Source organism: Pseudorasbora parva, chromosome 4 (assembly GCF_024679245.1).
Source record: "Pseudorasbora parva isolate DD20220531a chromosome 4, ASM2467924v1, whole genome shotgun sequence".
NCBI lineage: Eukaryota > Metazoa > Chordata > Actinopteri > Cypriniformes > Gobionidae > Pseudorasbora > Pseudorasbora parva.
In genome coordinates this window covers 36,601,293-36,623,693 of record NC_090175.1, presented here as the reverse complement: position 1 = coordinate 36,623,693, position 22,401 = coordinate 36,601,293, and the positions used below count along the sequence as shown (strand labels likewise).

Here is a 22,401-nt window from a genome sequence, read left to right as displayed (position 1 = left end):
TTACCGCTGCAACTACATGTCAACGATTTTACTAAGCCATACCCCTAACAGTCTTCTAATACTCAACTAATACTTTAATAAGAGTAAATTGATGAAGTTCCAAAGTGGACCATTAGAATAAAGTGTAACCTTACTATGTCTTCTGTTTCCATCTGAGGTTCTATATATTCAGAACAGCTCCAATAACGCAATGTTCATTCATGTGCTGTGCAAATATACCACTGCTCATCTGAATGTGGTGCTAAAACAAACATAATTGGTGTTTAATGCCACAAAAAAAGCATAAAGTTAACACAGCAAAGGAGTTTTCAAGGTTCAAGCTTTATTGCTATGCTACAAAAATGTGTGATTTGTGGGCATAAAGGGGAGAGAAACATTTTGGAATGTATGTGATATTATATATTGTTTTTCTGTGCAAACAAGCAACACTAGTTCCATGTGTATGACAACAGGACTGTACAGGAAAACAGACGTACAGTGAGACGAGGAAGATGCACTTTCTGAATTTACCGGTTTGGCATGAGTACACTTGAAATGAATCCAGGGCACTTTTTCATTGAGTATAAACATGATTTGTCAACAACACAAAATAACCAATCTCACAACACATGATCACTAATTAATACACATCATCTGATAAACATTAAACCAGGGATTCTTTAATATTAGCACTATACATGTTTTTTGTGTTACTAGATCACAAAGTGCATTGGGTGAATCACACATCACTGATTTTATTTCTGGTCAATTCTCTAAATGGCACAAATTAACAAGAGAAATCATTTAGCATCTTTTATAAATGAAATTGAATGCAACAGTGCAGTGATATTAAAAATGAATTTTTTGTTTATCTAAACAACATCGTGATTTGTTTCTTGCATATTATAGGTTAAAGTGATTACAGAGATGTACAGTAATTACATTATACAAACATTGTACCAACCACAGTTGTGCACATCACAGTCATGATCAGAGAAGCACATATATTGTGGTAAGTTATAAATATAAATATTACTGACATCTCTTTTAAACAACTCTGGCCAAATATTGCTGATACTGGCCCACCATAGAGAATTATTTGTGTTATGTTTAATATATGTATATATAATTGAATAGCAGTTTGGAATCGGATCACTTGCATTCTTATACATGCCAATTTTTTGGAGAGTTCCCTTTTTAATCATCTGAGTGTTGAAACAAGAACATTCAGATTCCCGCAGTAGAAACATGAACGCTTCCCCTATGTATAGCAGTTTTTGAGTCAAAAGTGAAGAACGGCATAACCTAAATCTACACAGTTTCATTCTTAAAGGGCCATTTTCAATCAAAAAATGACATTTCTGTTATCATTTACTCACCCTCGTGGAGCTCCAAATAATCGTAACTTTCTTCCATGGAGCACAAAAGATGGAATGGATTACAGTGGGTGGAATGGATGATTTTCAATGAATAACACATTTCAGTTATTTTAACAAGTTTCGGAATCTTTTTCTTATGGCTTGGAATATAGAGCACATTTGGCCTGTATTAAACATGTGCCTTTTATGTTCAGTGGGGAAAAAAGAAATGAATATGGATTTAGATCAACAAAAAGAGTGAAAGACAGAATTTATATTATGGGTGAACTATTCCTTTGAATTGCAAAACCAATGTTTTTAGGTTTTCAGACCTTTATGATCATGGTACAGGATCTCATTTCCTTCAGTTTGTAGTTCTCTCCAAGGTGAGGGTGTCACAAACAAGGCTACGGCGACAATTTCAATGCAATATGCGGGTCCCATTTGGCACGAGGGCAGCAGCTTTAAGGAATAAGTGCTATTGTAGATAACGGTATACTTTGAAACAGTGGTTCCCAGAGTCTGCCACCACAACATGGCCATCAGAGGTGAGAGCCAGTCCTTGCGGGCCATACAGAGGGTCTGCGGAGGTGTTGATATAGGACAAGAAGGATCCACTGCTGTCAAACACCTGGAGTTCCATAGATGGATGATATAAAGATGTTAAATCTGCAGTTTTTTACCTTACATGACTAAGATATATGTGTACAGCCAGTCAGCACACAGCATATTTAAATAATCTCATAAGTTTATGTTTACTTTGGTAGCCCCAACAAAAAGTTTTAGGTGAATCAATCAGAAATATTTTGCGAAATATTCAGGTGGTCTAAGCCTGTACCTGTATCCTGCTGTTGCCCCAGTCTGCCACTATAATATTTCCATTGGCATCTACCGCCACACCTGTCGGTGCGTTAAACTGTCCATTTCCTTCTCCATTCGACCCAAACTTCAGTAAAAACTCCCCCTCTGGACTGAACACCTGCAATTTGATGACACAATTTGATCTGCATTAACACGTCAATATTTAAAAAGAAAGATGTTTTTGACTGCCTTTTAACACGTATGAATGAGCTGTTTTTCAATAAGTAACCACAATGGTGCGTGGCTAACTGAATTTAGACAACGCATTTGACAAATATGACATGGCAATACACTGATCAGGCATAACATTATGCCCACCTTCCTAATATGGTCCCCCTTTTGCTGCCAAAATAGCTCTGACCCGTTGAGGCATGGACTCCACTAGACCCCTGAAAGTGTGCTGTGGTATCTGGCACCAAGATGTTAGCAGCAGATCTTTTAAGTCAGAGTTGTGAGATGGGGCCTCCATGGATCAGACTTGTTTGTTCAGCATACGCACAGATGCTCAATTAGATTGAGATCTAGGGAATTGGAGACCAAGTCAACACCTCAAACTTTTTGCTTTGTGGCAGGCGCATTATCCTGCTGAAAGAGGCCACAGCCACTAGGGAATACTGTTTCCATGGAAGGGTGTACATGGTCTGCAACAATGCTTATGCAGGTAGTACATGTCAAAGTAACATCCACATGAAAACCCAAGGTTTCCCAGCAGAACATTGTCCAAAGCATCACACTGCCTCCGCCAGCTTGCCTTCTTCCCATAGTGCATCCTGGTGCCATTTGTTCCCCAGGTAAGTGACGCACACGTGCCCAGCCACCCATATGATGTAAAAGAAAATGTATTTCATCAGACCAGGCCACCTTCTTCCATTGCTCCTAATTCTGATGCTCTTGGCTCACTGTTGGTGCTTTCAGCGATCCTGACTGTTCTGCGGCTATGCAGCGCCATATGCAACAAACTGTGATGTACTGTGTTTTCTGACACCTTTCTATCAGAACCAGCATTAACCTCTTGAGCAATTTGAGCTACAGTAGCTCGTCTGTTTGGTCGGACACGAGCCAGCCTTCGCTCCCCACGTGCATCAATGAGCCTTGGCCGCCCATGACCCTGTCCGGTTCACCACTGTTCCTTCCTTGGACCACTTTTGATAGATACTGACCACTGCAGACCGGGAACACCCCACAAGAGCTGCAGTTTTGGAGATGCTCTGACCCAGTCATCTAGCCATCACAATTTGGTCCTTGTCAAACTCGTTCAAATCCTTACGCTTGCCCATTTTTCCTGCTTCAAACACATCAACTGTGAGGACAAAATGTTCACTTGCTGCCTAATATATCCCACTCACTAACAGGTGCCGTGATGAAGAGATAATCAGTGTTATTAACTTCACCTGTCAGCGGTCATAATGTTATGCCTGATCTGTACATCTTATTAGTTTGCATTTCAATATTTTTACTACAATATTTTACCTTTACAGAATGATTATGAAAATCCGTCACAATTATTTCATTATTTTGATTCACTGCTGCAAAGTGGGGACCTATGGAAAGGAAAGAAAAAGATTTCAACTTTTGGTAAACTAAAGCTCTTATCCCACTGGTCTACTCAATAAGAGGCACTGTTGTTTTTCAACAATTTGCCTCTTATTTTTAAATTTTTTCATAATCTTTTTTTTGCCATTAAGTGTCCCATAAAAGTGCCCGGTTACATAATCGCCATAACATTTATGATGCGTGGTTAGCTTTTCCTTTTGGTTAAAAAATAAGCTATTGAAAACACTGTTTTAGATACTGAATGAGCTGAAGGCTGAAGCAATTTCAGCAAGCGCATGGGCGTTAGATTAACGCTGCCTTCATGTGTTATCTGAAATTTTCAAATTCATACTTCTGAAGTTGTAATTATGACTGCGTTGTGTTAAGTGTGAGTGTGTAGTGCTGTTGTGTCAGAAATAATAAGAATTGTCGAAGACAACAAGTTCATTCTTGCCTATTTGTGAAATTTTATTAAAGCTAAAATGTAGAAATGTAGCATCATCACTACAGAAATATTACCTATGCTATTGTATATATTCATCAGGCTATCTAGATTCAGCAAATTCTTTCAAATAAGTGCTATTTTCGCTGTGCAAAATGCATACAATATGCATCAAATGGCTATAATGGCAAAATAAAGTTATGGGAAAAACTAATGAAACGTATGGCCTGCCCAATTCTTAAACTTATGGGTCATGCATACTGCGAATTTTCAAAATCATTTGCGAATGTTGCTTGTCAGATTGTATGAACATGATCCCCGATGTAAGCCATGTCACACTGTAAGATCTCAGTTTTCCTTAATGTCAGACTGTACGATAGTCAAGGCACACAAAAAAAGTAGCCTTTTTAGATTTTAGCGTGCCCCCGGCTTAAGGTATCAAAATTAGTTTTACGAGGCCAGTCATGTCCAATTTCTGACTAGGAAACTTCAAATAATTAGGATAGCATGTGAAGGCTGAATAAATGCAGTAACAAAGTATGTAACCAAGGTAAGTACCTGCAAATTGCTTGTCACTATTGCCTCGGTTGCCAAACTTGGAGACAAGTTTCCCATTGGGCTGGAAAATGAAGACGCAGCAAGATTTATTGTCAACCACAATGATGTGGCCATTTCTATCAACCGATACCCCCTTAGGACCCATGAGCTTCCCTGAGCCGATTTTAGTCTGAAAAAAGACAGGAAAGTGTCAAAATTCAACCTCCTGGAAAATATTGTATTTATAAAAAACATGACAATAGCGAAGATTTCTGATACTAACAAGTATTTACCATAATCTATTTACCATACATTATTAAAAGTAAAAAATGTCTAATAATTTTTTTTAAAATAAAAAACAGATGCAGATACCTTAAACTTGCCATCATTTGAGAAAATGCTGACCCATTTGTTATCATAGTCAGCGATGATGATGTCACCATTGGGGTGCACAGCGACACCAGTTGGCCTTTGAAGTTGTCCTGGTGATCGCCCCCTCACTCCAAAGCGACTTTTAAATTGTCCATCATTTGAAAATATCTACAAATGAAACACTTTACATCTTAAAAAACAAAGTTTGACACACATCCTTCTAAATGTAAATGTTTCTTTCATTTAAATTAAAAGGGCATTAAGCAACCAACAGAATGGCAGTAAAAAGATACAGCTGTAGAAGTGTATACCTGAACACACTGATTGTTACTGTCTGCTATCAGGACCTTTCCAACAGAAGAAGCAGCAACTCCCTGCAGATTGGTGAACTCCCCCTTATTTCTGCCTTTTGTTCCTTTGAGACAAAAATAAAATAAAATAAAATAAAATAAAATAATATGGATGGATTACATCCATACAAAATTACATTTTTCATTTAGGATAAAATAAATGCTGGATTATTGTAATTTTGTGTTCCTAAAGACATTCATCCAGAACTGATGTTACTTTTTTATTTTTTATAATCTGCCAATATTGGATATTCAATTGTTTCTTAAAGGTGCACTATGCAACATAGAGGGCGATAGAGGGCGCCTATAGAGGTGTGCGATACCGCTAGATTTGGTATCGATCCGATACCAAGTAAATACAGGGCCAGTATCGCCGATACCGATACCAATACCGATACTTTTTAATAATTAAGGTGGATGCGTCTTCAACCTAAATCTAAATGAATTTTCATGACTTTTAATTTGTTTTTGTGATTTGCATTTTGGGTTATTAATCAGTACTACAAAAGCTTTTGTTCAGAAACAACTTTTGGTTACTTCTGTTTTATTTAAATAAACAAAGTTACAAAATGATTACTTCACAAATATAAAAAATGTAAAAACAAATTCTCTTTTCAAGTGGCATGTTAACAAAAACTGTTTCTCCTCTTTTGTGCACTTCTTTTCAGGATTTTTTCTTAAATAAACAAAGTCACAAAGTTTTACTTCACAATAAATATAAAAAATGTAAAACAAATTCTCCTTCTAATCCGATATAATGCTGAAAATTAAAATGCGCGGCTGAGCGGCGCGCGCGCCTGACTGCTGGTGGTAGCGCTAGTGGTGAGTCACGTGACGGTACAAAACAGGAGAGGGGGAGGAGAGCAGTGTCGAGCACGAGCAGCACATTCTCTTGAGAGCTTCCTCTGCTCTGTGACAGCAGCAGCATTTTGACAAACACAGCCAGGTCGCAAAACGAGAGAAACTGAAACTTAAGTATCGATATTTTCACGTTGGTATCGATCAATACCAATACCAACGTTGGTATCGATATTAGAATCGATCTGCCCACCTCTAGGCGCCTATTCAAAAAAAAGGCGTACATCTTGGGACATGTGGTCTTCACCTCACAGCTGGTGGAAAATAGGACTCGGGCAGAAATCATGTTCATGGATGTGGTTATTAACATTACTGTAGTGTGAAGCACAGAGTGTTGGGGAGCTGAGCAAGGCCACTGGAGCGATTGTTAATGAGATAGACAACACACCCCTCGCGAGCAGTTGGACTTTTATTATGACGGGACGGGACAGTCGCCGGCACCATTTCCGCTTTTCCGGTCATGAGTATGAGGTGAGGCAGCTCTGTTTATCATATAAGATACATTTGAGTGTATTGAAAATGATGTTATGACGTTACTCTGTGCGTTCGCTCAGTGGCTGCTGTGACATTTGTTGCACACTGCTAAGAGTAAAGTATTTCTATGCCAAATAAAACTGGAAACCGAGGGTAACGCTGATATGACGCAATTGACAGGCGACTCCCTCAAGACACTATGATCAGACGTCTCGGTCCTTGGTTAAACTGGCAATTTTCTCACAATTTACAAATAGTTGGAAACATTTGGGATATTGTAAGAACTCAACTGAACAAAATATATAACAGTGACCTAGTGGTTTTTGGATATTTTACTGAAAAATACTACATAGTGCACTTTTAAGAGTACAGATTTATAATATACACATACTAACCATAAGATCCACAAAACACCTGGAAATTTAAAAGCTATTGCTCTATAACAAAGAGCACTTTTGTCAGCAAAAGTGCGTAAGTGTAGGTTTCACTGTCATCTTTTTTTTTTTTACAAAAATAAAAATTCCTCTTTGTTCCTCTTTACACTTTGATCAAACTATAATTTTTTCGCTAATAAAAGCAATCCCCATTTACAGTCACCTGACTGTAGTAGTGTTAAATTCTTATGCAATCTGTTAGGACAGGATTCAGACAAATAGAATTTGTGCACATCATACCGATTCGGAACATGAGGTCATCTTCAATTGGGTTTTCTTTCCGTTTGCCGGTGCTGTACATGCTGGCAGGGCGCTTGAAGGCACGCTGTTTCACATGGCTGCTTCCTGGAGATTTGAGGCGTTTCTTGCCTCCGTCTGCAGTCAGGGAGATGTCTGTCATTTTGTTGGCACGTATGCTGAATGGGCTGCCTTTAATATGCTGATCATAGAGCTTTAGTGAGAGTGTAAAGCGGCCCTCACACGGGACCCTGTATACAAACTCATAAGTGCCATTTTTATGATCTGTGACTTCGCCTTGCCCTACTATGGTGCCATCAGAGGCAGAAAGATCAGCTATGAGCAGAGCATTTCCTGTCCGGCACAATCCGCCGTCTCTGTCTTTTGTTGTTATGGTCACAGAGGTTAGCTGCCCCACGATGCAGTGCCTCAGGCCTTCACCGGTGGCGACAGTTTCTGCGGCTACAGCATTGGTGGTTAATATAGCACCAAGGTTGTGGATGGATTTGCGAAGACCCTCGATCTCCACCAGAAAGTCCAGCTGGTTGTTCTCCTCTGGCCTAAGTGGGAGCACCTGACTGGCCAGCTCATCAAGACGCTCGCTCATCTGCTTCTTGACCAATAGGACCTCAGCTTCCGAGCCGTGATTAAGAGCCTGCTCGGTGAAACTGCAGCTGCTGCGTATGCCCTCCTGCCCCTGCAGCAACGACTCCAGTTGAGCTTGCAACACCTGCAATGACATACAAATTATATATCAATGTCTGTGTAAACAAACAAATGTTAGCACTTAGCAGTTAAAGCTGCAGCATGTAACATTTCCATCTGCTAGAGGGCGCCAATTAAAACCAAAGGCATAGTTTGATGATGCCAAATTTGAGCGCAGAATCTTGGGACATGTGGTCTTCACCTCACAGCTGGAGGGAAATAGGACACGGGCAGAAATCATGTTCATGGATTCAGTCATTAACGTTACTGTAGTGTGAAGCAGAGCAAGACAGAGTGTTGTGGAGCTGAGCAAGGTTGCTGGAGCGATTGTTTCGCAACACATGCATCGCGAGCAGCGGACTTTTATTATGCCACGGTCACAGTCGCCGGCGCCATTTCCGCTTTTCTGGTCATGAGGTAACGCAGCTCTATTTATCATATTAGATACATTTAAGTGTGTTTAAAATGAAGTTATGACATTATTCTGTGCGTTCTCTCAGATATACCACAGATATGCCACAATTGACAGGCGACTCCCTCAGACGATCCCGGTTCCTTGGTAAAAATAGCAATTTTCTCACAATTTTCAAATAGTTGGAAACATTTGGGATATTGTAAGAACTCAACTGAAAAAATATACAACACTGGCCTGATGGTTTTTGGATATTTTACTGCAAAAATACTACATAGGGCACCTTTAACCAGTGCTTAAAGCATGTACTGGACAATACAAAAGTCCCCTCTAAATGAACATCTATTCCTGATATGCACAACAGGTAGTCATTTACCAAATCTAGTACTTATGAAGCTATTCTATCAAAGAAAAAAAGGTCTGGTGGATCAGTCAGACTAACATGACAAGGACCAAATGTACTCAACGCTGACAGATCCATGCTTTGATAAATCTATCATGTTCAGTCATAAACTACAACGGTCATAAAATAATATAAAATGAGGGAAATCTTGACAGTTTGATTCTAAAAACAAAGATTCTAAAACCGATTCTAAACTTCACAAAAGTTTGAATTCAGAATCTTACCTCACCTCAACTTGTTTATCACAGTCCTCTTCCATTCCAATGCCTCAAACTATCTGTACCTGCTAGCGACTAGCTGTGCTGCCTTTGTTTACTTTGTGTTTAAAGGCTGACTCTGTTGTTGGTCTGGTTCTTCCAGATGAATCATTCCCATGTGACGCACTGCCAGCTGCCAGGACTGATGTCAGACACACACAGAAGCATGTGCAGAGTTTTGAATTTGATTAATCATTCACCACAGCAAGATAGTGTGACTGATATGGGAGGAGCCAAGATCTTGCATGTGTGCAAAATAACAGTGCAGACTGCGGAGAATAAACAAGTCTATCCTAATTTGGGTCGAGATCTGCCCACTTAATAAGAAAGAGGCAGGTATGTAAAATTTCAATTCAATATTGAGCAAGGAAATCTGAATATGGTGATACCGTAACTGAAGAAATATTCTGAAACTGTGAAGAACGATATACTTGTACTTTGTGTAGGTTATAAATCTATACAATCTCTATCAAGATCAGAAAAAAAGTTAGTTTGTTGTTTGTTTCAGGAGTTCGAAACAGCTGTCTAAAGTGAACCTTCTAAATAAGTTAGCTCTGGCTAATAAACACCTTCAAACTACCATTGGTCCATGGCGATTATGTAGCCTGATAAATACAGTAGGTGTGATCTGTGGTGACTGTGCCTTCTTTGATGGGGAAATCTTCTCTAGTTAATTTCTTTTGTTCAAGTTTTGTTGAGGTCAGACATGACTATAACATGAACACACTGGAGAGCTGCTTTAGAAATTAAAGTTGTGATTCTAACTGAAAACGACTTTGTTTTCATGGTTAATACAGTATATTAACCCTCTATTGGCTTTCTTTAACCCTCTGACTCTCTTCATTTTGGAGTCACACTTGGCTCCTTCTTGGTCAAAAGTGACTGAAGCCTTGAAATGTAACCTTTTTTCCAGGAAAATCAATGTAATATATTTTTGCCCAATAATATTTTTTTGATTATTAGAATTTTAAGGGGATTTTATAATACTATGAAATATTTATAAAAACATTAAGAGGTATTTTTTCCATTATAATATAATATAATAATTTTATTTTGTTTAATTGGTTTTCTTTTAATAAAAGCAATATTTCACATAATTTTTTTTATAGTGAAGGCCTTTAAAATCCTTTTTTTTTTTAAAGTGAGAACAGTGCCATCTAAAGGTGTTAAACATTTGTTGTACCATTCATTTCATATTTGACACTAAAATTATGAACCAAGATATTCAACTAAATATACAAATAAAATTAATTAATTAGGTCTTATTTAATTCTATAAACTATAATATTGATCTGCCAACATTTTCGCTATATGATAAATTGAAATGAGCTGATAACATCACTGTTGTCTCCAGAACGACTGTACAGCCAAGTCTAATTTCGTTGCAATATTATCCTGTTTGACACTGTGAAGCTGCTTTGAAACAATCGTGATTGTAAAAGCGCTATATAAATAAAGTTGATTGATTGATTGGTTGATATTTCTTATTCATTTCCTAAGTACCATTTTTGACTATGAAGGAGCCAAGTTTGACTTTTTTGTTGACCCTTTAACATATCCGAATCATGTCCATTTTTTTTCTGTGTTCACATAGCTAATGCAACAAAAAGTCACCAAGTGTCATCACACTCTAATGAAGCAAAAAAAAAAAAAAAAAAAAGGTAAAACAATTTTTTGGGGTAATTTCGCATAGACACATCGGGATGTTTGATAACAGTATAGTGCTGCTCAGGCATTTCAACCAAAGAGAAAAAAAAAAAAATCTTTTCCATGAGTATATTGAACATTTAAGGCCATTTTAACATTGTTTAAACATTTAAAATGTTGCAAAGATATGATGGTAAGAACCAATGATGTCATTTTAAAAATGATAGCCTCTAGATAAGTGTACTAGCCTTCTGTTTGAGTCCATAGTTGACCTCCAGCTCCATCAGCAGAACACTCTTCCTTACATTGAGGGTCTTCTGAAGTTCCTCAAAAGTAGCATGAATAACTTCTTCTATTGAACTCTTCTGATTGCTCAGCTGCAGCAAAATCTCAGACAGAACCTCCAGCGCAGAGTCAATTTCTGGCAGCCTAAGGAATAGAAGTTACTTATTTTAAATATACTCTTTCTTTGCCATTTTTTTTGTGCTATTTTCCACATTTTAGAATTATTTAAAGTCATTAAACCTATAAAGCAGGGTTGTCCCGTCCTGTTCTTAGATGGCAACTGTCCTGCAGTGTTTAGCTCCAACCCAAATTAAACACAGATTGACCAAGTTAATTAACAGATTAATCAAGGTTTTCAGGATTAATAGAAATTTAAAAGGAGTTAAACTATACAGGCCATTGACCCTCCAGGACTAGGATTAAACACCCCTGCTAAAAAAACAAAAACAAACAGAAGTATGGGCAGAATAGCATCACAGCATATCGTTCAAACAAGCTGATTCTTGTGGTTTTCAGTTGTGGTCCTGGGAACCCACTGCTCTGCCTTTTGGTATTTTTCGGTAATTGAAAGCAAATTTTTCTTCTTCTTTTTGTGTTCCCATCACTGTGGTTTGTATGTTCAAACTGTGTTTTTTAGTCGTGATCCTGCGGACTCTACAAAAGATTTTAATTGATAATAATAAATATTTCTTGAGCAGCAAATCAGCATACTTAAATTATTTCTGATGGATCATGTGACACTGAAGTCTGGAGTAATGATGCTTAAAATTCAGCTTTGCATCACAGGAATAAATAATATATTTAAATATATTTAAATAGAAAACAGTTATTTTAAATCATAATAATATTTTTTTCCAGTTCTGATGCTCAGATGCTCACTGTTGGCGCTTTCGTTGGTGGACAGGGGTCAGCATGGGCACTGTCGGTACACGATCCGTTCCACCTGCACGATCCGTTCTACGCATGCGTAGTAGACTCTTTAGAAAATGCGCATGCGCAAATGAAAATACTGTTTTGCAACGATTTACGACACTGCACGATCTGTTCCACGCATGCGCATATTTATACCACGAGACTTTCATTCACTCACAGCAAAAGAAAAGAGAAGCGTCTGGCTGCAGACTATGGGCGATTTTTTTTTTTATGTTTATTATTATTGTTGTTAATTACAAAGTATGACTATGGGCGAGTGGAGCATGTATGAGTAGGAGCTCGGTGGGAGGGTTTGGGGTCAAATCATTGAAAATCATAAAATCATTGGCCAGAGGTTACCATCTTGTCATCATGTGCCTTGGAGATATTGGCTGATTGGACTGCTGTCAAGTTTAATACCACTGCCCCCCGCAAATCATCCACTCAGCAACAACTCGGCAACAAAGTAAGCCTATTTCCAGAGGTGAGTAACTTTTTATTTTTGCACAAACTGTTTAAATATTATAACTAACTTCACGACTAAAAAAGAAATCTAATAAAAATAAAGTGATAAGGCCTAGATGACGCTGACAACAGAGGTTACATTGATTACATGATTTTATAAAGTTGTGAAGAAATGACAGTAGCATGTAATATTTTCTGACAGGATTTGGTGTCAGAGAAGGGTTTCTGACAGAAATTTGTTTTTTAAAAGTAATTGTTCACCTTATTTCATATTGCATACATGATTTTTATAAAGTTGTGAAGAAATGACAGTAGCATGTAATATTTTCTGACAGGATTTGGTGTCAGAGAAGGGTTTCTGACAGAAAAAAAAAATTTTTTCTTATAGAATGAAAATGGAGTTCAGAGGAAAAACAGAGAAGTTTGCCCTTTACGATGCCGTTCAGCGATATTTGGTTTACGGGCTAGTGGATGCGGCGTTGAAGAAGAAGGTCTCACGCATGGCTAAAAATTTTGCTATAAGAGGTAAGTGAGTGGAGACGGGTAGCAGCAGCTAGGAGTAATGGGCAGAATAGTAATTTTAGGAATATCTATTTTAAAGTCAGTCCAAAATGAAATAGAAAAAGGGCAATACAAAAAATAAATGTTTAATATCTTCAAGTGATGTGTTACAAAAAGTGCATTCATTTTGTAAAAACATTGTTTGTCTATCACAGAAAGTCATTATTTTTCTCTTTAACAGTATGCCCTCTGCATCTGTACTGGTGCCATGTTTCACTTTTTGGATGTAAGTTGTAGTTCATGTAATGTATGTATCCAAGAATGTTAATAAACAAACAATGCAAGACTCCAATATTACATGTATATTACAGACTGACATACCATCTATTCGGAAGTGGTGGTGTCTCCAGATCCTGGAGAAATTCTCGATCGCAAGGTAGGACACATTTCAAGCACTAAAACATTGCTTGCAATGTCTGCTTTACAATTGTGCTGCATTAACAGTACCATACTTTTAAATAGGCATGGGCAGAACTTAGGGCAGCGCTTTGCCTTCTGGACAGAGGAGGCAGAACAACTGATGGCAGGCACCCTACCACCGATTTACAGCCTTTATCGACCCCAAATAGTCAAGGTATGGCCAAACTAACCAGACAACCATTTCCACGTATGCATTCTATATAGGTAGGTCTCCAAAAATTAGAATATTTTGGAAAAGTGTGTGAATTACTGAATTAAATGTAAAACTTGAAACGGATACATTATATAGATGTATACAACATGCTACATCATGTGATATATTCAAAAATAGAAGATCGTAACAAACAGTCAAATGGATTTATAATTTAATTAAATTACTTATTTAATAACCAAATATAACCTGTAATACAACACGAACCCCGCCTCAGATCTGTTATTCAGAATGTGTGGACGCACTTCCAAGAACAACGTGCTGAAGCGTCACCTCAACCCAATTAATTCAAAACGATTTATTAAAATATTGTTTTCATTAATGTTATGTAATGTGACAGTCCCAATCATAGTTATTATTAGTCGTGCGTTGTAGAGGATGGATACCCGACCCGAGCCCGACGGGTTCCGACGGGTCGGGCCGGGTTCGGACAGATATTTAGAAATGACGTTCGGGTTCGGGTCGGGCAAAATTGGTAAGATGACTTTCATTTCAATAAGCATGTCAATTGTGTTACGTTAATGTTTTGTTCTGTTAGCTTGGGCCATTTTTAGCAGACCTTTGTTCATTTAATTTCAGTTGGCTATTTGATTGGGCTCTGTGTGAGGTTTGATGCCCCATGCGCGTGCTGATGCGCTCGTCTGTAACGTTAAACATTTCAGAATGCCTTCCTTACAGTTGCTTAATAAAAGCGGACTTTCCACACAAACAAACGTGCGTGTCATTAGTATATGAGGGGGAAAAAAATGGATTTTAACTGTCGGGCTCGGACATAAATATTTTAATGCCTGTCGGGCTCGGGTCGGGTTCGGTTACTGGTCTGTGGGACGCGGGTCGGGCTCGGACAGAAAAATGCGGCCCGATCCGCACTCTAGTGCGTTGCTGTTTGAACTGCGCGAGCTGAAGCGGATGCGCTGAATTAAAACCGGTAAGTTAGGCAAGGTAAGGCACTGAATCTCTTTGTTAGCGCATTATTTAACTAAACAAAAAGCTTCCTATATGAGATTAATCAGATTTATATAAAGTTAACAAAATATTACAAATTATATCTACACAAAATTTTGCGAATGCACAAGTGAACTTGAATTGAGTTGCTGATATTCATATTCAGAATGGGAGACGCGTACACACGCTCCTCCTAGAACGCTCTTAACACGGCACCTTAACCCAATGACTTTACAACCATTTATTAAAATAGTGTTCTCATTTCTGGTATATAATATGATCGTCCCAATCATAGTTATTATGCATTGCTCTGTATGCGCTAAAGCAGAAGCACTGAATGAAAACCGGTAGCCATCACTGACTGAAGCCACTTGCTAGTGCGTTTTATTTCACTAAAAGAAACGCATCCTGATTCATCACATATATAACGTTACAAAATAAATGTAATATTACAAATTACTTCAGCACAATCTGATGCGAATGCACAAGTGCACTTGAACTAAGTTACATGCGCGAGTCAGAATGCGTGACTCATGTTGCAGGGAACTACACTGCGACCAAAATGGTCGCATATGCGACCTTTTGAAATGCCATTGCGACCCGAATTTCTATGGGGTCGCAAATGTATCACTGATTATTTTTGTAGCCTACCTACCTTATGTTTTAGGCAATATACTATGATTTACTATGAGCATTTATTAATACAGAAATGTGTATTTTAAGAAAACATTTTATAACGTGCTCTGAGCATTCAACACATCAAGTTGGCTTCAACCCCGCGACCCCCGCCCCCTCCCAAAATGTAGGCGAGGCGTACGTTGATTAAAAATAATATAGGCTACCTCTCGTTAAGACACACACAGCAATCGCATATATATCTCAACATAGCCTAAGTTACAATCTGTACGTGTTGAAATTAAGCGGATAATTGACTCGTATTGTAAGAAGGGAAGTTCAAGTGTAACATTTTTACGGTCTATGAACAGAACCATCACTTGATGTCGATGCGACATGTCAAACGGAGCCTGTGAGTGGGAATGATGTGGCTGAGGGGATTCGTCAGGGAAAGCACACGCGGGAAAAACGAAACGGACATATGAATTTCGACACCAGTGGCTCGAAGAATAAGTTACCAGTGGTTAAGGTACCAAGACGGAGCAATGCACTGTATGTACTGTAAATTCTGTGGGCCATCAATTGCTTGCAGGACTGTCCAAATTTGTAACTGCGTCAAAACAATTCAAACACGAATCATTAACGTTAGCCGCCACGTTTACATGCACACTTTTTTGTCATTCCAATTAAAATAATTATGATTGAAAGATTCAGTGGACTGTTTACATGAGACGTTATCTAAACCGAGCTGACTTTCAATCGCAATCATCACAGAGCAGTTTGTCTGCCGCTTCAGAAATGTCGACGCTTCTCTCCAGCAGCTGAATGTGTTAACGGATGCCATAGCAACTCTCAACAGCCACCAGGACTTACACGGTTTTATAAAAGCTATTTATTTGTTGTAAAGTGTAATAATCATCTCAGAAAAAATAAATTCTTCTGTCAGGCGCAGTTAAAGTAAAAAGTGCCTGGGACAAACGCTGTCAAGATGAGAGGATGTAGCCAGGCTATGTCTGTCATTATTCCAACATTATCTTCATACGTTCTTAAGAAATAAAAAGTTTACCCCTCAGAAAAATAAACTTTCCTCTCAACATTATAGCCTGCGTTTGAGCGCGGCGCGCAGTCAGTAGTGAAGGCGCGCGCTGTGTATCACGTCATATAAGGACGCACACTGAAAAGTAATCCGGTCAGGTCGTTTAACATGGTTACATATTTCATGAAAAGGTTTATCCCACCCCTCTCAAACTGATTACAATTTCATTCGGTTTGGGCATTTTTATTCAGATTGAGGTGTGTATATGGAGCATTTTCATTTGGATTGGACTTTTAAACCGATTATAGTGCTCCATGTAAACGCACTGAAGCTTCACAATGATAGTATTTTTCTTATTATTTTATGGATTATATTTATTTTATTTTTCCTTAAGAGTTCAGGAGTCTGCCCATCTGTGCCCACCACAGCATGTTGAAATGCAAAAGAAATTAATTTTGCACTTTATTGTGTACTGTATTTTTTATTGCAATAAATCTATCCCAACCATTGTTAAAGAAAACAAGAAGGCATGTGGTTTAAAAGATGGCAAGTAAAAAAAAAAGCACATCGGTATGCAATACAGTTTCATTATTGTTATTATCCAGGCTTACTATAAATAATTTGTGCGACCAAATCATGTTTTGTGCCAGTAACTGAAAAAGTTAGTAGCGCAAGTGCCACCAGTGGAAAAGGTTAGTGTAGTTCCCTGTGTTGTGCATGTGCTCTTCCTGGATCAACGTAATGAAACACACGGCAAATAAACCCAAATAATTAACAATCACAATGTTTTATTACACTAGTGTTCTCATTAATGTTGTGTAAAATGACAGTCCCAATAATAGTCATTATTAGCTGTGCATTGCTGTTGGAGCTGAAGCTGATCACCACCATGCTTTAACTACCGCCTCTAACGTTAATGATTAACCAAATGCATCCTAATGAGATAAATCAGCTATAGATAGGCCTGCACAATATAAACACAATATTACAACTTACATTTGCACAAAACAAAAGGCTGCGACTGCACATGCAAACTTGCAGTCATGATGAAGGTGTAACTCCTGCTGTAAAATGGTCCCTAGTAGAACTCGGGCACGCTCGCATCATTTTTCCTCCCGTTTCGCGGTTGAGCAGCACGCACGCGCATGACCCTGCTTAATCGATGATCGATAAGTCTTATCGATCAAATGTCTTATCGACAATTAATCGATCATCGATTAATCGTTGACATCCCTAATGTACACCAATAATGCGCTTTTTTCCAATGATCAGAGTAAGGAGTTAATCGCAGTAAAATGTTTACATGACTGGAGCAAACCTCTTCACTCCTACATGCAGTTTTTATTTTCGTATTATTTACACATAGCCCAATGCAGAACACAAATGATGAACTAATATACTGTCCACTGTTTTAATTTACGGACGTTAAATAATAAATAGGTTCTAATGGACGTATTTTGTTATTCTGTGCTGTGATGAAGACAGAAATATTATGTCGGTGACTGTAACAGTTTTATACACTACTGTCACGTTATCTGAGCTGTTTCTGGATAAAGGCAGACTGCTGCCGATTAATTGACAGTGAGTCGTGTTGACAGAGTTCAGGGAAAACGTCCTAATTTCTGTAATTAAATTTTTGTTTATTTTTGGTTGTATGTGCTATTCTAATTTTGTGAGATACTGAATTTGGGGTTTTCTTTAGATATAAGCTGTAGTAATCAAAATGAACATGCATAATATAAATATTTCGCATAGTGTCTAATGAATTTACATAACGTATGAGATTCACGTTGTAAATTTGAATTATTGAAACTTCCACAATATTCAAATTTTGTGAGACCTACCTGTATTTACTTTGTGCATGTTATGGTTTATTTGAGCTAGCAGATGCTTTTGTCCAAAGTGGCTTACAAATAAAAACAGTACAAAGGTTCGCAATTAATAGCCTAATGAAAATACAATATAAAAGCATAAAAAACCATAACTAATAATAACTATTTAATTTATGCTGAAAATATGTCTTAAGGCCCCTTTTGAAAGACCCAAAACATCTTATGTTGTATTAATGGTATTTTACTTTGTCATAGGAGGAACAAGTAGAAGTGGAGGAGCTGCCCCTCACATTGAAACACATGTACCAGGCAGAATACATTGTGAGGAACAGTGTTGGGCTTTTCACTGGCCAGGTGCAAGAACCAAAATACATGTCCATGGATCATGATGAACGAAGGAAAGCATGGAGGGAGCTGGAGTTGATGAACTGTGATGCCATGGAGCCTTTTACGTTTATTTTTGAAAACCTCCAGGACATGGAAACATTCATGATAATTTGCAAAGACACCCTCAACCTGAGAGTAAATGCTGGAGTTGGGGTGCACAGTCACCCATATACATTTTGTTAGTGTGGGTGTATCTGGGTGACTGTGCACCCCACACTCTGCGTGAGAGGGAGAGAGTGTGTGTGTGGGAGACGGAGGGAGAGAGAGGTATGTGTGTATGTGTATGTGTGTGTGTGTGTGTGTGTGTGTGTGTGTGTGTGTGTGTGTGTGTGTGTGTATTTGTACTCATAAATAAAACTTCTGTGTGAACAAATGCTTCTTTCAAGTCATTTACACATAGCAGTCAACATCAAACATTGAAAATAATTTTACACAAGTCATTATAGAAGTATTATTGACATTATGAGCTGCATTGGTCTGCCATTGTCTGTGATGTTTGTTTGCTGTAATATTTACCATTAAAGAGTAGGTTATAGCAACTTAATTAATTCATAAAACAACAATATTATTATTGTTTTCATTTTAATTTAGTTTCTATTAAATTTCCCACAAATTCTACAGTACAACAGTGATATATTTCTCAAGTAAAACCGAACTTTCATTTTGACGAGTTGCCGTGAATATACCTTTTAGTTTCTGCGTGTTTATGATATGACGGTGGGTTTTCTCAAATGAAACGGTGAAACACAGATGAAGTGACTCTCAGAGTGGGTCTGGAGATGACGGACATGCGTTTATGTCCTCGTCTGAGATGGAATCACACGACTGTCAAGCTGAATTCTTTGTAGGCCTATGGGTTTGAGGTAAACTGCGGATCAGCGCCATTCATACCCACACACACAGGAGTCAGGAGGACACTCAGGATTCGTAGCATAAATAGTTTTTTTTGCTGTTTAATATTCACATAAACTAGTCTATATCACCAGATGCGGTAGGGTATTATGTCCCTTGTCTTCTGTAAACAACATTGAAGGGATTATTTTCCTCATTTAGATTATATAGATAGCCTATATAGATCCATACTAATACAAAATTACTCAATTTAAAGGTTAACTATTAGCAGATATTAATTTTAAAAAACGGCACAAACCGTCTTTGACGGTTGTTCATGTAACGACTCACGTCCTTTGCTATTTATTTTGTGTTACATTTAAAAGCATCAAAATAGACATGCTGTTAAATGTAACACAAATATGACGCAAATTGTGCCGCCTTGCCGTCAAGTGTTTCATTTGTACCGATAGTGTAGGAAAACCGTGACGTTTTCTACTACGTAATTATGCGCATGCGTAGAACGGATCGTGCAGGTGGAACGGATCGTGTACCGACAGGCACCCTGACTGCTCTGCTGCTATGCAACCCCATACGCAAACAAACTGCTAAGCACTGTGTATTCTGACACCATTCTATCAGAACCAGCATTCATTTCTTGAGCGATTTGAGCTACAGTAGCTCGTCTGTTTGATCAGACCTGGAACACCCCACAAGAGCTGCAGTCTTGGAGATGCTCTGACCCAGTCATCTAGCCATCACAATTTGGCCCTTGTCAAACCTAATATATCCCACCCACTAACAGGTGCCGTGATGAAGAAATAATCTGTGTTATTCACTTTACCTTCAATGTTATGCCTGATCGTTGTATATATGAATAATGTATATACATTATTCCTATATACATAATGTACTTTACATTATCTAATAAAACAGGCCTCCTTGGATGACATATTTGGTGTAATAGGTAAAACAACTAATTCACATTCAGGAGTACATTTCAGGTGTTACTGTGTATTAATTAGTTTGTCTTCATACTGTGTAATCAGCTTTATTTAAAATTACACATTTTACTAAAACACAAAACAATGCAACTTAAGATTCTGTAGCAAGGTGTGCATAAACATATATTACATGTGCAAGGTGTATGTAAGCATATGTTTCATGCCTGTTTTTTACGGCATCCAGCTGCTCCTGTAGCGAGGCTTTGTGCTGTTCTAGAACATCCTTGAGTGGGACTGTGGCGTGTTCTGCGTGCTCGCCGCTAGTACACTCCTCACACATGGCTGTCTCGCATGGCGGACAGTAGAACTCCATCACCTGATGAAAAGAGGGAGAAATGAATATCATACTGAATATGAATGCACTTATACATTATATTATATGTTTACATATACTCCCTTTGCCATTTCACATACAAAAATGCACAGAATGCAACTTGCCAGGAGGAAAATTCTTCTAACATACCGCACAGTCAGGCTTCTGTAAATTAGAGCTTTAGTTATTCTGTGCTGCTGTGTAAGTCTTACGTTTCCTCCATGATTGGGACAGGAGAGTGGTTGTCCAGAGGCCACTCCATTGATAGCGTCTGTGCAGTCCTCACTGAGGTTAATGTCTGGGCTCCTCTTTAGTACCTCCATTAGGTTGGTGATGAAAAAATTACTCTGAAGTGCCGCCACACCCTTCTCCGGCAGGATGGAGGTCTGACGGCACACGGGGCAAGACAGAGTCAGACTGTGGGCGGGAATATAGTTCTGCAGACACCTGGAGCAAAAGAAACAGGTTATTGAAATGATCTATGTGGAATAACTGGCTTCCAGCAGAAAGACTCTGATTGTGAAAGATTGTGTAGATAAAACTTATCACTGGGCATATTAAAGTCACCATAAAATTAAAATGGACAATTCTTACTTTTTTATGGAATATTGCAGTATTATTAATACACCATGAATCCCACACCTCCTTGCAATGACATCTCTGATGATGTGTATACTAGCCTGAGGGCTGGACAATATAGTTGTCCAATAGATGAGTGTCAATCCCCTTTAAAGTCAACACACAAAATGGAAATTGCGACCAACTTCTCTTCTCTATTTTGATACATTTCCAAGTGAAACGGCTTATCGAACAATAAGAAAATGCAGGGCAGGAATTGATTTTGTCCATTGGGAATCAACTAGACTGTAAAAAGTGACACTGTAAAGTAAATGGATGATACTTTAATGTGAGTGATGGGTTGCTGGAGGGTAGGACTGACACTCATCTGGCTATTAGATAACGTCATTGCTCAGCCCTTACATCAAAAATGTCATTGTGAAGGGGGACATTCTTTTTTTTTAAATGATGCGCAAAAATAAATCATTAATAATAAGTCACTGCCACTTATTTTGTAAATGTCCTATACAATGCTTAATGCAAATACAATTTATGAAAAAACAACAAACAATTGTGCATAGTTTGTACAGCAAAAAAGAGCAGACAAAGTACGATATAATTTTCAGTGATAAACTCTTAGCTGGCCAAAGACCACCATCACAAGTTGACTTAAATAAAAAAAAAAAGTTGTTTAAAGACAACAAATAAAATCATAGCAATGTGATGTGTCAAAAACAAAAACTCTGTAGGCACTTCCAGTGTACTTTATACATTTAAAATGGGAGTGATTGAGTTCCCTTTCAAAAAGGGAACTTGCACTATGTCCCCTAGAGGGCGCTATGGGGAATGCCTGCGTCCTGCAGCATGATCGGTGTCTGAAGCATGAGTCTCAACATGACAATGAACATGAAAGTGGCAGGCGGTAGCCTATAAAGTCACTACTGGTGCAAACATGAGTATAAAAGGACACCTGTCAAATACGTCATCCTTTTTCTTGTCTTGTAAAGTCTGTTTGTTAGGACGTGTCTAAAAATTAGGCAACTATGGCAAGCACTAGCACTAAGTCCTTTAGGAAGTGTGTTCATCTCTCTCAGCATTATCTGATACCTGTGACACACATGATCTTGTATGGGTTATTTCCCTTGGCTAGGATAGGATCATACACGT

The 22,401-nt window shown here is 38.2% G+C and overlaps 1 protein-coding gene across 3 annotated transcripts in view; it reads right to left on the bottom strand.

Annotated features, from left to right (window-relative positions):
• Nucleotides 1-302: 302 nt before the first annotated feature.
• The window catches only part of trim2a (tripartite motif containing 2a), a 51,495-nt gene continuing 29,396 nt past the window's right edge, over nt 303-22,401 (bottom strand). For all 3 annotated transcript variants that reach the window (XM_067441656.1, XM_067441657.1, XM_067441655.1), the window contains exons 3-12: nt 20,889-21,123; nt 20,528-20,679; nt 11,108-11,288; nt 7,439-8,165; nt 5,394-5,497; nt 5,083-5,250; nt 4,732-4,900; nt 3,669-3,739; nt 2,176-2,316; nt 303-1,968 (exon numbers count right to left, since the gene is read on the bottom strand). In XM_067441656.1, the coding sequence (XP_067297757.1) occupies nt 1,816-1,968; nt 2,176-2,316; nt 3,669-3,739; nt 4,732-4,900; nt 5,083-5,250; nt 5,394-5,497; nt 7,439-8,165; nt 11,108-11,288; nt 20,528-20,679; nt 20,889-21,123 (2,101 nt within the window). In that variant the 3' untranslated portion in view covers nt 303-1,815. The remainder of the gene's footprint in view (nt 1,969-2,175; nt 2,317-3,668; nt 3,740-4,731; nt 4,901-5,082; nt 5,251-5,393; nt 5,498-7,438; nt 8,166-11,107; nt 11,289-20,527; nt 20,680-20,888; nt 21,124-22,401) is intronic.